Raw genomic sequence first — 17613 nt, forward strand, 5'->3', positions numbered from 1 at the left:
AATGCTTTGAAAGATGTGTAACACAGGAGCACATGGCTTTAATCTGACGCTCTTTAAAAGAGGAGGACAAAAAATAAAATAATTGTTATTTTAATATGTGCACTTGATAAAAATATCAGGATGATTGCTAATAAAATCCTATACATGATTTCAATAACTACAGAACAATATAGCAGAAATGACAAAATATTTTATTTTACACACCACATTTTAAGTAGATCGTTAAACAGAAAGAGTGACAGGAGGATGTCTGGATTCATGACCAGTTAGTTTGAGTAGAGTCGATTAGATTTTCCTCAGATCACTGAATGTTTACTGTCACAGCTGTCAGATTATGCAAGAAATGTGCAGAGGCCAAAACTCAGTGTTATTGCTTCAGTGATACACATGTAAAGCCTAAAAATATTCATCTAATTCAAGTATTAATAATTTTTGTAGCTTAACATTAAATTCTAAAATGTATTTCTCATTTAAGAAAAGATTGATGGCTATCATACGGTACAATTTGTGTGTTTTTTACATGACAGGGTGATCTTAGATGAGACAGAAAGTTAAAACTCAATAATTATGAAAATCATTACAAAAAAAAAAAAATTAAAGCACCACTGATGATTTTTGGCCCTTATAATCTTAAAGAGTAAACTGAAATCATTTTGATTTGCTGAATTAATCCCTTATTTTCTGTCATCGGTGTATTCTAATACACATGTTGAAGCATTTTATTCTTCCAAGATAACTGCTGCTCCGCCACCTGGCTTTGATACAAACAAACTTTGTTTTTCCATCGCTGCTCGGCGTGGGTCAGGGAGGAAGTAAGCTTCTCTGACAGCTTGTAAGAAGGACTCTATCTTCTCACTGGGAACCATGGAGACAGCACAGCCTCCCCATCCCGCTCCTGTCAACCGGGAACCAACAGCCCCAGACTTCCTGTGGTCAGAAGAGCCAATAAAAAGTATTTAACACTAACCTTCATTACCATTAGGTCACATCATAAATTTAGGAAGAAGGTGAACAAATGATGGAGCAGAGGACATCAGAGAGATAAGGATGAAATAGGTGATTTTAATAATTATGAAGATATTACTCTAAGACTTCTATTGAGTACACACAGCACAATCAATTGCTTGATAAGTCCTTTGTAAGGCATTTAATTATGAGTTCTATATATGATAAATGTGGTAAATAAATAGAACTTGAGGACTGCACACCACTACCCAAGCTTTTTCTTACTTAATATAATTTTTATCTAAAGCTCATACAGAACGTAGAGCCATGCTGGTGTTTTCGGTGAGGCAGGTTTCTATTATGTTGAGAATAAAAAAGGCACACAAACCCATCCATTTTCACATTAACATGCTAAAATCAGCTAATTAGCCTTAAATATACAGTAGAGCTAACATCACTTGAGAGTTTTTTTGTGATAAGACAAGGCATTATCTAATTTAAAATTGACCAATGGATATTTTTTTAAATAATTCAGAGAATCACAGTGTTAGGCCATACCCATTAGACTGAGCTAGCATGGCTCTAAAACTACGGGGGGGAGAATAAAATAGAGAGCAAAGTTAGATAACATTAACTGATGACTTCTGATTCTGAGTTAACTAAGAATTAGCTTTTCTTTTTTTTCATGCTCAGTATGTCCATTTTAGAGACAGGTGACCAAATATTGACTCAATTATACTTGGAAATGTTGAGGCTTTAAAAAAAAACAGATATTTTGCCTTGTCTAAGACATTTCTGATGACATGAATAATTGTTCAGTTTTATTTAACTAATCCACTGAGCAATGTGATTGTAGTTTTATCCCATTTCCAACAATATTTAGTACTTCTAAACAGTGTTTGAGTCCTTCATATTCACACTGTACTGAGGTTTACAGATGGGAGACAAAACATATGTCTGTATGTCCAAGACTGAGACCTGAGGAGCTAAAATGATCTCAGGCAAACATCTTGCAAAAAAAATCCAGCTCTACTCTAATTAAACGTGCTTGTTTTGATTAAAAAGAACTTAAATGCCAGTCACTAATTTGACATTTTTGACTTGCAGTACTCACAGACAGATGTCCACCAGTTGGTCCAGTTCAGGACAGCTGCACTCATACAGATCTCTGCAGCTCGCATGGCTCTGGTTCATCAGCTCTCCCAGGAGTTGTATGGATTCTGCAGGTCCAGAGTCACACACACTTTTGAACATCATCACACGGGCAGCCTCACCGTAGACGTGCTTGGCTCGCTGGTGAAGCTTGAAGTGTGTTACTGGGAGAGATGAAGAAAAAAAAACGCAGTCCTGACAAATGGCCATGTCTGTTATTCATCTGTGTGGAGACTGATATCCTGTCAAATCGCGTTTACATGGCATTGGATATGGCTATAATGTTCAAATATGATGGTCTATTTTGTCAATTGCTTCATATATCAGCAAACTGTAATGATTTCTGAAGGATTATTAATTGCTTTTTGGGACATTTTGAAAAAAAATCAACCATTTTAATCAACAATCCATAAAAAAAAGAGTTCACAAAATAAATAAAATCCCATATTAAATTAAAAGATTTGACCTACTTCTATTTAGACATTACAGTTTGGGCTGCAGCAATCAATTACTTTCTCAATCAGCTATCTTTTAAATGATCTTATTTGTGTTGTTAATTAAATATCCTGTCTCATCACCTCATATGTGAGATTTAGAAAGATGAGCTGGACCTTAAATTATCCAGACACATGCTGTTCCTCACCATCCTGAGTGTTGGCGCTCAGCAAGTCTGTGGAGAACTGCTCCAAAGTGATGCACAGCACCTTGCAAATCTCCTCACGGCTGTACGGCTCAGGATGCAACACCTCATCCACAAGAGCCAGCATCTCCTCCAGTGAGGCCTTCAGCTCTGTCTGAACCTGAGCAAGCTTCAGCAACCTGCTTGAATCCAGACCCCGTGCCTGTGCCAGCATCTGAGCTCACAAACAACAAAGTATTTATATTAACTTTGATGGAATATGACACATTTTAGCCAGTAAATATGTAATCTTATTTGGTTAAATATTGTTAGTGCAAATCTCAAGTATGTGAATCTAATATTTAAACAAAACTCAAAATAACTAAGACGTGTTTTCCAGGCTTCTACTTAATTTTGCTAAGTTCAAAACCTTGAGCTCCGTAATAAAATGGTCAACATTGTAGAAAATCTGGCTGGGATCAAAGCACCTTTGTGGCAATCCGACACTCCACCACACGGATGTTGTAATGAGAAGAAGCAGCTTTATTCATCTCCTTGCAGCAGTTGGAAATAACAAACACAACCCCCTCTGGTAGCTTGACATCAGTGGCCTTCAGAGGCTGGAACTCTATCAGCTTTGCCTGACAAAATAATTCAAAACATTCAAAGAAGAAACAATACGTACATCAAAATATATGCAATAATGTTAAAAATCTTCATATGTACAGAAGTAGCTTTGCAACAATTTAAGAATGAGTCATTGTATCTGCTTAAAGAAGTACCAATACACTGGATGCATCCTTTCTGTCAAACATAACGGTAATAACCGATGTCATAAAAGAAAAGCTACATACAGTTCCTCTCTCTGCCAGGAAGGATATAGACTGGTCCATGCCTCCTCCCTCTGTACCAATGTATTGTTCACATTTGGCACATATCTCAGCAAGAGAGACCTGGAGGAAGCATAACATGGGAAAACAGAGAATACTAAGGCACCAAACAGAGGAATTCTCTCTGTCAAATATTCTTCCACACCATCCTCCACACTGATTCAAATTATTATTTACCACAAGTTAATGTACTGAACCTAAAATTAGGTTAAATGTGAAAAGACTTTACCTTGGAGAGGGACTTTTCATTTGCCTCCATTGTTATGAGGGCTGAGCAACAAACTAAGGCACTTGAACTGGACAGCCCGGAGCTTGGAGGAATGGTTCCATCAATGACACACGACATCCCTGCTAAACGAGTGATCCCAAACCTCTCCTGTCGATGAAAACATAAAAACAACACATCAATGCTGCAAAGAAATGCTTAATACACACACACACACACACACACACACATATATATATATTTTAAAGAAATAGTATGCCAAACACAGCTTACCTGAATACCTTTAACTCCACAGAGAAAATAATAATACCACTTTGGGTTGTCTCGGTCTATGGTGATGTCTTCTGGGCATGATTGTTTGAAATCTCTGCAACAGACAACAAGCTTTCTGAAAACCTATAATGTTACTAGACATATATTTAAGTTAAATTATAAAATAAAAAAGTACTTCAAAAGTGTTAGCATCTTACTGGTACTGAGGATTAATGTTGGCCAACTGGATGGTCCCTGAATTGTTCACAGACACAGCTGCTAGGATATTCTGCTCTATGGCCATTGGAAGTACAGAATAGCCACAGTAGTCAATATGCTCTCCTATAAAAGGGGCAAATATATATGAGATATATACGAAATTATTTGAATGGAAAAACATAAACCATGTAAGTCCAAAATATTAACTACACAACCAATTTACATATACATAAGCGTGAAACAAATAAAATACAATATAAAAATACCTATTAGATTTACCCTTCCGGGTGCACATGCATAGAAGAGAGGAGATTCGCCATACTTTGTTTCAAATATATTTTTTAAGTTTTTCAACCTGTAAATGAAAAAGAAATCTATTCAGTTTCACATAGAAGATGCATTGTTTCATTCTCATGATATCTATCGCTGTTTGTTACCTTTCATTAGTATTTATCGCCGTCTTTATCTTGGGTGGATTTGCTGTCATGTCTGTCAGTTTACAAATAATTAGGCTGCTAAAATAATCTTTGGTTGTTAATCAGGAGAGTTCAGACTGAGCCTGCTGTCAGCTGACTGTCTCCGACTGATCCCGGATACGTAACCGCTGAACTCCGGTCAGCCAAAAACGGAAATTTGATGATATTTAAATTGTGACAGTGGGAGAGGAGCTGACTCTGGAACAGTCCAAGGATAAATGCGGAAGTCGCTTGGCTTGCGTGTACAAAATGTCCTACACGGACCACCGTATGAACGTTAATAAGTCTGGATGGAAAAGCTATCTCTACCATCAACTACATTACCCAAAATTCTAGACACTCTGTTACTATGGAGACGTTATTAGCTAGTGGCGTTTTGATTCTTCTTGTTCTGGTAATTGACAACAACTAAAATGCTTTCAGCATTTATGTTGTGCTGAGAGACAGGATTCCAAACAAAAAAAAAAAAAAATACGGGTTGACAACATTAAGCCAGTTCTTATTATGTCAGACGCTGGGTACAGTCGGTGTGTGGAAATCTGTGTTCTTCCCACTACATCTGCGGCGGTTTGGCGCTGCTAATGCGCGCGAGTTTCAAAGTGGGCGAGTCTTTTTAAAGCTGACGCTCTACCAGCTAATTAGTGAGCTAGCTAGGCTAGCTTTGTGCTTCACAAAGTCTACCGCTCTGTCAAATAATCGTTACGTGGCGTTAAATGTTTAACTGCCCAAGGATCTGTGTCATACATCGTATGGGCATGTTGTATTTTTTTAAAGAACGACTATTTTTCTAACAAAGCTAGGGTTAACACTAGTTAGCCAGCTAGTATCCCTGCTATCTAATGTAAACAGCAGCGTGGCTAGCAGTTCATGTTATCACGCATTAAAGTTACTCGGATCAATGATAAGTAAATAAACAAAGGAAACTTCTGCCTAACTTCCAATAGGTAAGCAGTAACAATGTGTGTGGTTGGAAGTGTTTGGTAATTTATCTAGTCAAATTTGCAACTGTCGGTGTGACCGGTGGCACCTTTAGAAATTAATGGCAGAAGAAACAGCTTTGTTGCTGGTTTACAACACCTTATCGGGGTCCAGATCTTTGAATCCCCCTATTTCATCGAGTTAAGTGATTATCAAAAGTACAAAGAATGGGCCATTATGTTTAATATTGACCAAGACAACTTCCTCCTTTGTTTCCCCCTCCCTTAAGTTTGTTGTTCTTGTCCAAACAGGCGGCGCAACATGTCTATTGATTTCGACAGTGCAGCTCTTCAGACTCAGCATGATGAAGAAGAATTTGACCAGGAGGATTATGCAAGAGAGCAAGAGGTGCAACACATTCATACACCTGCAGGAGCATGTTTTGTTTAACACCTGCGTTTGTGTCCAGTGTTGTTTAAACAGTGTTGTGTGCTGTTATAATAAATTATCTTATTGGTTACTCACAATTCCCGATAACATGGGCATGTCATTTAAATGCTTGAATTACAGCAACTAAAACACTAATTTGTTTTACTTCTGAAAAACATTAAGTCTTATCTATCAAACTGATTGTCTATGTCATGACCCATGTTTGCGTATTTACCACATAACAATAATCTTTTTTAGGGCGTATAATCTGTCAGGTTTGTATTTACTTTCTGAGTTTGCTGTGTTGTTAGACGAAACACAGAAATGTGTGTTGTTTAGATTTCCCAACTAAACCTCACACAGATACACATCCACATCGGGTTATTACTCATGCCTACAATCTGTTGTACCGAGTCTGAGTTATTATTGGCTCGTGGGAAAGACCTCCTTTCAGGTGTGTCATGCTGAAACTAGCTCTGCCCTGTTGCCTCTCTACTTTCTCTATGTAGGTTATTTTTGCTTCTGTGCCTGACCCCACTTGAGCTGAGTATAGCTGAAGAAACGGTTGGCTAAATACCAGTTTTACCAGTGTGCTTCAGAACTTAGCAGAATGGGACTTTGATATTAATACTAGATCATTTTTTTTCTTTATTATAGCCTACTTACATACAAGTTAGTCAAGTGGAAAATGTTTGCGACACATAATTGGAATGTTTCTGCTCCAATTAACCTTGCTATATGTTTTGTCTAAACAATGGGCTTCTTTTGGAGCAAAACACTGCGGTACTACAGGGAGCCGACAACATGCCAAGCACGCTTTGGATATTTCATGCAGAAGGTCATCTCTGCTGACAGAAAGGCTAGACTGGTGGCTATCTTGTGGCTTCATGGCTGAAGCAGAGGTGTCACTCCAGTTTTTGTTAAATCTGTAATTTTGCTAATATGGGTCCTTCGGTTGTGGACGCAGTGGAGGATTTGAGGAATATTCAGCGGTCTTTGTGGGAAGTAAGTGCAGCAGGCTTTGCTTGTTTCATCACATGTGGCTGGCTGAAAAAGAAGCCTGGTCAGTGCAAAACTGACTCACAGTGGAATTGATTGATCTCTCTGTTTTTGTGTAGTGTAGCTGTAACGAGTCATTAATGTTTGTCAGTGTCAGAACTTTATTAAAACTTGTCAGTTAATGCTTAAAAACTTCAAATCCATTCACTGGAGAAAACCATTTTCTTAAAATCTTTTGCTGATAAATCGCTTGTACGGTTAAAAGTTGTGCCTAAATAAATGTTTAATAATGAAATAACATGCAAAAGTCTATGAAAAAGTTTTTATTTAATTGAATTAGTTTTTTTCCGATTGTTGTATGAAAACCGGAGGATGGAAATGATTTAATCTAAGAGCTATTTTTTCATTTATTATATCTCATTAGAGCAAAAGCAAACAAAAATAAAAGCAACATCTTAGACTATGATCGACTGGCTCGCTGTTATTTTTCTTCTATCTGTGTTACTTTATAACCTGGTTGCGGAGCAACCTTGGTGATTCATTTCCATGTGCTATTCCTCTGCAGCTGCACAAACTGCTCACAGACCTGCCAGATGACATGCTGGAGGACAGCAGAGACTCCTCCCCTGAGCTGGAGTGCTCTACTTGCAGCAATAAAAACACCAGCAGCAGGTAACACATGTTTCAGTTGACACATTAATGACTCATAAATAGAGACCCATGCGTTTCAAACACGCTGCACTGCAGATATACTTCACTGTAATATGATGATGTATTTTTGGCTTCTCTTCTCAGCCCAAAGTCCAAGTGGATTCAACAATGGTCTGATCATACAAAACCAACCTCTCATGCACAGGTAGACAGTCAGCTTTCTCTTGTGCTCATAATATATTTTTGCTTTCTGAACTCATAAAAATAGGGGAGAAAAATCAATGATACTGTCAATGTCTCTCTAAAGAATTATGAAGGTGAATATGCTGAAGGCTCTCATGATGAGTATGTTTATGAGAGTGAAGCTGCTCACTTTAATGGACATCGGAGTCACCCTCAAAGTCAGCCACTGCCTCACACCTGGCATCAGGATCATCAGTTTGTACCAGGAGATTATACATGTACAAGCATGGGCACGGAAAAAAGTACAGAGGCCAGCGATTTTTCCAATGAGTTTGAGTCAAAGCCCTATCCTGAACACACAGAAAATCCTGTGGAATATAATAGTGATGGAAGAGTTAGGGATGAGCAATGCCATGGGGAGCACAACACCAGGAACCATTTTCAAGTAAGTGGCACTTTTTTTAAATCATTGCAGACATATCAGCTGAGTCATGCATGTTCATTCATGCAATAAAAGAAAAAATAAAGGAACTAGATTTTTTTTTTTTTTTTTGTAGTTTTTTTTTCTTCTTCTTTTTTGCAGTTTTATTGCATTTTATTGCATCTAAGAACAATATAGCATAAACCTGCCGTGTCTGTGTCCCATGGAACACAATAATATCTTCAAACATACTGTGTTTCTTGGTTTTGTTCTTCAGAATTTAAAGTCTGGGCCGAGTGACAGAGGTGTAAATCAGTACACAGCGACTTACAACCCTCACCATCCTGTCCATCAGCAAAACACGTTTAAAACTCTGCCTGCTCAGCAAGAAGGTCCATTTGAGCATCTACAAAGAGAATTCCTTGATTCAACTCAACGTGAGTCTTGTCTTTATTTTGTTGTTGGATTTAAAGTCTCATACTGTATAACGATGACGCTAAGAAAGTCAGAGTTGTACTACTGTCATGCCTCCGCCTCCCTTTCAATTAGAACCACCCCAACAATGAAAATATTCTAAATTTAGCCTTAAAATATTCCAAATAAACCCTTTTTTATACAGTTGCTGATTGTAGAAAGTTTTTTATGCTAATGTAAAGCATCAGCTTGCTTTCAGCTCTGCTCTTCTTTCCTCTGTGCGCATTTTGCTGCAGTTCAATACGAGCACATTGTCAACAAATTTCTTTTCTTTACTCATTCTTCTGTTTGTGTTGTTTGACATCATGAGTGTAAAAATACACGGATTTACATTGATCTACATCAATTTATCAATTCATTGAATCAATATAAAATTGTTTCAAATTTATGAGTTACACCTTTATTTTGGCACTATTTGACAATGCAAGTCATCTTACAGACTGCAGGACCGCACCAATAAAATCCCAATTATATAACTTTAAACACTGTTAAAATTAATAAGCAAGTAATTTGATAGAAATCACTCATTGTGTTATACACAAATGTGTTGGAATGAGAACCTATGGTAGCCTAGGAGGTCAGCTTGGGGGATCTGTGTGGTGTTGATGTCACACAAAACACACATGCTTGGGCCATGTAAGACCTGAGCTAATTGCTGAAAAGACACATGATATAATAATTTAAATCGTTCAGCATACAGTGTGTAAATCACAGTACCAAGACTTTGACTGAAAATGAATTGGAGTAGTGTGTTAGATTGACTTGAAAACTGTTGAACTGGGTTACACCAGGAGTCTTTAAATTTAACTCTATAACCAGCAACGGATCAGTAGACATTGCTGAAAAAGAAAATGTCTTCATTCTGTCTACGTAAGAAGTAAGTATTTAGTAATGAAAATAAAAATGTTTTCTGGGTTTTAGAAAATGCAGATCGGGAGCGACTGGCACAGATGCAGATTTTGAACAAAGCTCAACAGAGGCAAATTGAAGACTTTGAGCAAAAGCTGGAAGATTCACGCCGTAAAATGAGATACATTGAGCATCAGTTTGCAATTGTCAAAGGTACATTTTATAAAGTTTTCACATTGAAAATGAGGGGTGTCATGTGACAAATAAGCTCACATGAAGTAATATAATTGCACTGAATGATGTTGCACTTTTTTCTCCAATGCATTTCAATGACTTATAAAAATGGCTGCCATTAAACAAATCCCTTGAATTTGGCTTTTAATCAAGCATTATAAAGGAGTCTCCTTAAGAATAATGTTAAAGTATATGTCACATTTTCTGTCTGTCTTAAAAGGTGTGTTTTCCTATTTTTACTCAATTCTAAATCTGCCCTCTAGTGGCTGTTTGATGGGGCTTGCATGTTTCTTTGAAGTGGATGTACTGCTCATGAGAATATAATGCCATTATTGTCATAAATGATCAACAGACGAAAAGGGCGGTCTTGCAGTAAGTCTAAAGGAATCAAGTCGATTGATTGAAGAAGCCAAAGAAAGAGAGGTTCAAATGCAAAGCAAGCTGAAGGCAATGGAGCAGCAAGTACAGCTTCTCGATGAGAAAGACCAGGAGGTAAATATTTGACTGACATACACTCTATTAACTTGTCTGTAATCCACAAACGGTGATATTTTCCAGGCATTTATAAGTTACAGTATACAGTGTATTTAGTGCAACTGAAAGCTGTGACAGCCTATTAGTATAAAAATATAAAACAAAATATCCAATGCATCTCTGCATCTGCTGCTTTGTGTCATTTGGTCTCTGAAATGTTTTATAAGAATTCATTCTTGTTGCTTTAAACAGTTGTTTTCTTTGTTTGCAGAACATGAAGAAACAGAGCCTGGCAGATGCTGCAGTGGACAGTATGAAGCAGCAGATGTTGGAGCTTTGTCGCTCTGACACCTTGTCCAGAGCGCGGGAACAGCATGACAGAGACCTCGCCATCATGAAGGAGCAACATGAGGCTGCATTGCTGGCCCTTCAGCAAAAGCTCGACTCTGACTCTCAGGCTTTGAGTGAACTGGTCTGTAGTTTTAATTTTGTTCAAATCATTGTTGTTTATTTTCTAATCCAATGTATATACAGCCACACTGTTCATGACTAATTCCCCTTCGGGGACAATAAAGTTCATTCTGATTCTGATATTCTGAATTACCAGCAGATTTAATCAACTCCTATATTTTTCTTCTTCTTTCAGACTGACGTTAACCAAAGGTTACAAGAACGTGTGAAGTTGTTGGAGCGTCAGAGAGAAGAAGATCAACTGGAGAGAGCCAGAGTCATCAATTCCCTCACTCAGCGTCTGGAGGAGAGTCAGCAACAATGTGCCAAGTTGCTGCAGACAAGTGAGTGAAGGGGCCTACATCTGTACTGAGAATACATCCTTTATCTACAAATCCCAGCATGTTACTGAGCAGTCTGTGGGGATGTTCAATCATGTACTCACCTCCAAATAATTCTCAGCTTTTGTGATTATTTTCTTCAGATTCAGTGCAAGAGATGAGCCAAATGCAAATCAAACTACAGCAGGCTCAGTCAGCCAAGGCGCTGAGTGAAAACATGAAAAAAGTTTTACAGGTTTGCTTCCTCATGCTTCTACCAAAGAACATGACAACTCTCAAAATGTTATGACTTAAGAAAAGGCTAAAACTTGGAGATCTAAACTGTTTTTATTTATATTACAAAGGAGGATATGGCCGATCTAAAGGAGCAGATTACGCTGTATGAATCTGCTGTGAAACATGGAGTTATTACATTAGACGTCAGCAGTGAATGGGAGAACCATCTGTCTGAATCCTGCATGGATCTGGGGTTGAAGAAATTAAACAGGAAAAACGGCACCCTTCACAGGTACACTGATTATTATGGTCCTCACTATGTCTTTGGGTCTGCATTCTTTCAACACTTCAGCTACACTTTCATATAACCACAAATGAATAACAAAAGTTACATCATACCCTTTTAAAACGTTACTGCTTTCCTCAGTGCTGTTCAGGACTCCAAGCTACCCAAGGACGAGGCTTTAAAGCTCCTGAGAGTAGAAATGCAGCGCTGCCTGGGATGTTTGAAAGGGAAAAGGCAGAAGGTCAGCCAGCTGCAGGAGGAGCTTCAGCGCTGTCAGGCTCAAGTGAATGATCTGAGGACTGAGTTAGACGAAGCAAAACTCAACTCCTCGGTGAGTAGTCACCCCCATGGCAAATTTTAAACTTTAATTAACCATTCATTTTTTTTGTTTGTAGATGGGAAAAAAAAAGGTGAAACCTAGGGTCACTGATTACAAAAAGAAGCATTTTTTACTGCATTTCCACAGGTCAAAGAGATGAGCCAGATAAAACACCTAAACATAACTGGAGAGTCTCAGAAAGAGCTGATTACACTACAGGAAGACAAAAAACACCTGCAGGAACAAGTGGAGGTTGTTGTTTATTATATCAGTATATTTTATTTTTTATAATAGATTAAAGTATAAGACTAATTTTTTCTAAACTTGTAGTTACTAGAAAAGACGAATAAAGAGCTGAAAAAAAGCGAGGAAAAGGTAAAGTCTGCCAATTCTGAGCTGTGTACCAAAATGAGGGAGATGATCCAGGAGCTGGACCAAGAAAAGCAGGAAGCTGCTGAGAGGTAAGACAGGCTGTAGACTACATTTAGCATTTCCCCACACTTTATTTTGGGTTGTTTTGATGAAGTATTTGTATGTTGTATGTTTTTTGAGAGCTGAGCGGATTTATCAGCAGTACAGAGACGACGTGGTGAACCGAGTCAGAGCAGAGCTCATGCTGGAACATGAAACTCAGGTTGAACAGCTGACAGCACAGCATCAGCAGCAGGTTCAGCAGTTACAGTGAGTCGTGTTAACGTTGCTGGAAATCGTTATCTTTTAAACCGTTTTGACTTATTTACACTGTGTTTTTTTCCACAGAAACCAGCTGTTGGAAGTTAATGATAAGATGTTGGCTGTGCAGGAATGTTACTTATCTGTCTGCAAGGAGAAGAGTCTGCTTGAGGAAAGAATATGCATCAGAGAGAAAGAGGATGCCTTGATCAAAGAGGAGAGTAGTACCGCTGTGGAGAAGCTGAGAGGTGAACTTGAGGCTCAGCATCAGGCCTCCATAATGCATCTCAAAGCAGTTTGGTCCAAAGAGAAGGAAACTGAAATTCAGGAACATGTGAATTCTCATGTTGCATCAGCTGAGGCTAAATGGAAGGAGAAACTGCAAAAGGTCTGACTTATACACAAAAAGGTGACTCTTCTCTCCCTGCCAATGTTTACCTCATATCACACTCTTGATTTTTTTTCCCCCTACTTGTTTGCAGATGGAGAGGACTTGGGTCCAGAAGCTAGAGGACGCTAAGAAAGAGAGACACAGCGAGTCTGCTGAGGTGATCTGTCAAACAGATGAGACTGAGGCCAATAGTCTGACCATTTCTGCTGAGGAGCTGAACTCCAGGCTCAGTGCCCAGAAACAGCAGCTGCAACTGGAAGCTGACAATGTGCGACGCAAAGCAGTAGAGGAGGTCAGGAAAGAAGTCCAGAGAGAGTTACAAGAGAAACACCTGGATGACCTGGTCAAGCAGGTCAGTGAGTTTGATAATACTTAAACAATTAGCAAATGTGCTTTTATTATTATTATTATTATTATTATTATTATGTGGTGAAAAGTTTTTCACCTATTATTACAGCACTTAGATTTAGCTTTTTTTCCCTGATCCTTTCATGCCGGTAGAATAATAAATTATAGTCATCATCCCTTTATTTGAAAAGGTCAAACGTAGTGATTTCTATAAATATTTTGGTGTTTTAGGTTGAAGGTGCAGTAACCCGGGCTTATAACCGCTGGATTGAGGACCTGTCTTCATTACCAGAATATCAAACCTCTCTTCAAACAGAAAAGGAGAAATGGGAAGAGCAACAAGAAAAGCTCACAGAACAAAGAGTATGACAGGGTTTTTAACTTTAAAAAGTTTTTTTTTTCTTTTATGAATATGAATTTTAGTGTAAATGTTTCAGGTGTCCCAGGCCTTAAAGGAGGCAGAAGAGCAATGGTACAAGAACCCCCTGGAGGAGCACAGCATTCAGAAGATGGCAGAGCTTAAAGAGGAGGTGGCAGCTCTCAAGAGCCAGCTGGAACAAGCAACCAGAGAACAAGCTGCCCTGTTGAAAGCTGAGCTGGCTGGAGCCAGAGCAGCTTGGAACAGAGACAAACAACAGGAAATCTCCATCATCAAGGCCACCAGCGATCAAGCGTACCAAACCAAGCTGCTAGAGCAGCGCAGAAAGCTGGAGCAGGCTGTGCAGCAAATCAGAGTGGATGCTGACCTCCAGAAGAAGGAGCTACTCCTACAGACGGAGGCTAAACTCCAGCAGGCTATGAGAGCACGAGAGGAGGAGTGGAGATGCCAGTATGCAGAGAAGGAGCTGACACAGAGACAGCAGATGAGAGAGGAATTTCTAGCAGAGCTTCAGACTGGACTGGCAGAGGTTTATACTCAGCTTCTTGGAGCCACTAAGAAAGATCAGCAGGAGACTGAGGACAGCAGGAGAACCAGTGGAACTACATCAGAGGCGACAATGATTCACATCATCCAAACCTCATGCAAAGACCTGGTGAACAGAGCCGTGTCAGAGGCCAAGATGGAGTGGAAGAAAGTGAGTTGTAAGATTATCTGTTGTGTAAATATAAAGATTAGCAATTATACCTATTTGTGATTTAAGGAGTGGCTTTTGGTCATTTTTTCTTTTTGAGTTGCCTTTTCCTTTTTACAATTTTATTTACTCTCCCACAGATGAGCGAAGAGAAGTTGAGCTGTGTCTTAAAAGAAACACAGGAACAGCATTTGAGAGAAATCAACAAAATGCAAAGTATGCAATTCACTCAAGTCAGTTCAATGCAGTGTGAAAACCCAAATCTCTATAAGGTGCTTTATTCATCCAGTGAAACCACAACCGTATATTCTTAGTTCACATGAAATGTTTATTATTTCCAGGCTCTTTATCCCAGAGGAAGGAGCAGTCTCGTTGCAGGAAAGAGTGCAGTGAGACTGTAAGTAAGCTGGAGAAGAAGAACCAGGAGCTCCAAAGACATTTAGAGAAAGCCTGTCGTCAACTTCAGCACAGCATTCGAGAGCACAAAACAGCCATGCAGCACCTGAAAGGTTTGTTTGTTGCATGTGAACATTTCTCTAAGAAGTCTTCAAGAAGTCGTACTCAGCTGACTCTGCATCTGTGTTAACTGGATAAACTGCTTTGAATTGCAGATGAGCATGAAAGCAGGTTACGAAAGGCAGAGGAGGAACATCTGCAGCAGTTAGAAGAAGTGAGGAGAGCCAAAGAATCCTCAGCGTATGTATTATTATTAGAGCTGTACGCATGAAGCTGGACCATTTGACTTACTGAATTGTTTTCGGTGTTTGGATCAGTAGTTGTTGCTGGACCTTATGCTTGCTGCAAGACTGTAGTCAAGGTTTTTTTTTTAAAGTGTTTCCTCAGCATTTTTAACTTTTGAAAGCAAAAGAAAGATAACAAATTCTGGAAACAGAAATACTCTAATAGTGTAATTATTATTATTATTATTATTATTATTATTATTTATCTTTCTCTTCCCCTCCATACTCTTAGAAGTTCAGATCACCAACAAAATCTTCAGCAAGGCCTGCAGGAGATGAAGCAGCAGTACCTTGTGACTGTAGAAAAGATTAGAGGTAAGTGTTGGTGCTGCAAACATAACATTATTTTGGCACCATTTGTGATGACCAATTCCACACTGTGTCCTTGCTTATGGTTCTTATGCCTGAGCATAAATCCTCACTCTGGTACCCTCGTTCCCCCGACCACGTAAATAAGTTATTACTTTTGTGTTTTTGTCAGGAGACATGTTGCGCTACCTCCAGGAAAGTCGGGAGCGTGCAGCAGAGATGATCCACATCGAGGTGCAGAGGGAGAGGCAGGACACTGCCAGAAAGATGCGACGCTATTATCTGAACTGTCTGCAAGAGTTACTGGAGGATGGGGGGAAGACTACAGGGTAAGAGAGCATAATTTTCCCATGCTTGTTTGCTCTCTTTGTTGTGGCTCCTCGGGCTAATTGTATTGATTTCTTTTTTTTTTTTTTGTCATCTGCAGTGCTGAAAAGAAAATAATGAATGCTGCAAGCAAGCTGGCGGCCATGGCTAAAGTGCTGGAAACTCCTTTCAAAAGTAAATCCGGAAAGAATTACGGTTTACCAAGTGAGTCCTATTGTCCAGACCTTCTTTATCATGGATTTTATTTCCCCAAAATATCAATGTGATGTGTGCATCTGTGTTTTGTGTTGGCAGGTTGTTCGATGGCTGTGTCCACCACTGCAGATGGCGGCTTGCCAGGTAGAAACGCAGCTTTCAGTAAGAAGCTGTCAGCTCTATCTGAGGCTCCTGATATAAGGCCAGAGGAGAGATCCCATGGGGAAAAGACTTCTGCTGATTCAGGGCAGAAAACAATCACTGCAGTTAGGACTAAACTTTCGAATCAACAGGGTACTGTGGGTTGTCAGGAGGTTTCCACAAAGGAAATGATGAACCCCCAAATTTCTCATCCAAACCTCCCTCCTTACAAAGACTCTTATCAGGCAACTTCTAGATCTGATGTGGATTTTGTTAGTACGTCTGTGAGGGGTAAAGGCCCAAAGTGTTACCCGCAGCGAGGTGACTCTAGCAAAGACATCAGCCACCTGGAGCCAGGACAATGGAGCAAACCTTTACTTGTCCTAGAGGCTCCTGTCAGAGAAGAGAAACAGCCTGACTGGAGCACGACGAGCTGTGACTCTGACATAAGTCCACAAGTCACCAGACCGTCCAACTATGGGACAAAAGTTGAACCGGTGAAGCCTTTTTCACTGTCTGCAGTATCAGCCAGCGAAATAGGAGAGTTTGGCGGCCTCACAGCAGATGCTTCGAACCTAACTATTTATAATGAGATTCCCAAGAAGTCGTTTCACACCGAAATCTTTACCCACTCAAAGACACGTCCACACAGAGAACCTACTCCGGGTTCTGAATGTAAAAACCAACAGGGGGCTTGTTCCAGGCCTCTGTTTTCTGAACTGAGACAGCGGCAACAGGACAGCGGCTTTGACAGCCCGTTCTATCAGCAAAAGTGAGAAAGGAAGGATAGTTATGAGGTCTGGAGCTCATAAATATAAGTTAACTTATCAAATTGTGCCTTCAATACATTGTGTAATGTTTACATGATAACACATTCTTTTATAGTCATTACAATATGCAGTGTATTTGAAATGAATTGTATGCTTTTCATTGGTGAGCAACATGAAATGATCAGTAAGTTTGGACATGTGAGGTTAATGAGTGTAGCTAACTAGCTTGAATTATCAGAGAGACTAAAAATAGGTGAAAACAACCAGGGCGGTTTCCCTTCTGTGATTAAAATCTCCCCTCTACGAGCACATTTCAGACTGAAGACATTTTTTGGTTGAATCTGCACAAAGCCAGTGTAATATGAAACACTGGACAAAGCAGTCATGGCTTTTGAGCTTTAAAAGTGGTGGTGGATGGACTTTGCTTCCTGCAGAGACCGTCGGACTCACTGTTTCCTCCTGTTTCCAGCCACTGTGCTAAGCTTAACTCCGGTGGCTGACTTTGGTTTCATATTCTCGAAATATATCTGACAGGTATATTCATCTTCCTATCTAACCCTGAAGAAGAATATGACGAAGCTTTTTTTCCCCCCAAAAATAAACTGCTTCGTTCTTGCACCACTA

General features: G+C 39.3%; 2 protein-coding genes across 4 annotated transcripts; one reads left to right on the plus strand and one right to left on the minus strand.

The window, feature by feature from the left end:
- Positions 1 to 177: 177 nt before the first annotated feature.
- Positions 178 to 4933, minus strand: galk2 (galactokinase 2). Its single transcript, XM_041997094.1, has 10 exons — positions 4741 to 4933; positions 4570 to 4658; positions 4303 to 4426; positions 4106 to 4199; positions 3836 to 3982; positions 3571 to 3669; positions 3205 to 3357; positions 2741 to 2951; positions 2060 to 2261; positions 178 to 927 (listed from the first exon to the last, which is right to left on the minus strand). The coding sequence occupies exons 1-10, from the start codon at positions 4788 to 4790 to the stop codon at positions 720 to 722; spliced, it is 1377 nt and encodes a 458-aa protein (XP_041853028.1). The 5' UTR covers positions 4791 to 4933; the 3' UTR covers positions 178 to 719.
- Positions 4934 to 5149: 216 nt separating this feature from the next.
- Positions 5150 to 17579, plus strand: cep152 (centrosomal protein 152). 3 transcript variants are annotated; one of them, XM_041997090.1, is made up of 27 exons: positions 5150 to 5723; positions 6009 to 6105; positions 7691 to 7797; positions 7921 to 7981; positions 8084 to 8404; positions 8658 to 8817; positions 9776 to 9916; positions 10290 to 10429; positions 10683 to 10883; positions 11058 to 11205; positions 11346 to 11437; positions 11547 to 11710; positions 11846 to 12035; positions 12171 to 12275; positions 12354 to 12484; positions 12576 to 12704; positions 12783 to 13083; positions 13178 to 13438; positions 13666 to 13797; positions 13872 to 14510; positions 14648 to 14723; positions 14849 to 15016; positions 15119 to 15203; positions 15483 to 15562; positions 15729 to 15885; positions 15984 to 16087; positions 16178 to 17579. In XM_041997090.1, the coding sequence occupies exons 2-27, from the start codon at positions 6019 to 6021 to the stop codon at positions 16993 to 16995; spliced, it is 4998 nt and encodes a 1665-aa protein (XP_041853024.1). In that variant the 5' UTR covers positions 5150 to 5723; positions 6009 to 6018; the 3' UTR covers positions 16996 to 17579. The 3 variants fall into 3 exon arrangements, with proteins under 3 accessions (XP_041853024.1, XP_041853025.1, XP_041853023.1); XM_041997091.1 differs by having other exon boundaries at positions 8667 to 8817; positions 15480 to 15562; XM_041997089.1 differs by having other exon boundaries at positions 5152 to 5723; positions 15480 to 15562.
- The last annotated feature ends 34 nt before the right edge of the window (positions 17580 to 17613 follow it).

The sequence above is a fragment of the Melanotaenia boesemani genome, chromosome 10 (genome assembly GCF_017639745.1).
Source record: "Melanotaenia boesemani isolate fMelBoe1 chromosome 10, fMelBoe1.pri, whole genome shotgun sequence".
Classification (NCBI taxonomy): Eukaryota; Metazoa; Chordata; class Actinopteri; order Atheriniformes; family Melanotaeniidae; genus Melanotaenia; species Melanotaenia boesemani.

Coding starts and splice junctions, on each gene's coding strand:
- cep152 (XM_041997089.1), top strand. CDS start 6,019: ATGTCTATTGATTTCGACAGTGCAGCTCTTCAGACTCAGCATGATGAA. Junction 12,036..12,170: donor AAGCAAAACTCAACTCCTCG/GTGAGTAGTCAC, acceptor GCATTTCCACAG/GTCAAAGAGATGAGCCAGAT. Junction 15,563..15,728: donor GACTGTAGAAAAGATTAGAG/GTAAGTGTTGGT, acceptor TGTTTTTGTCAG/GAGACATGTTGCGCTACCTC.
- galk2 (XM_041997094.1), bottom strand. CDS start 4,790: ATGACAGCAAATCCACCCAAGATAAAGACGGCGATAAATACTAATGAA. Junction 3,670..3,835: donor ATGAAAAGTCCCTCTCCAAG/GTAAAGTCTTTT, acceptor TGCTTCCTCCAG/GTCTCTCTTGCTGAGATATG. Junction 2,952..3,204: donor AGTGTCGGATTGCCACAAAG/GTGCTTTGATCC, acceptor TTGTGAGCTCAG/ATGCTGGCACAGGCACGGGG.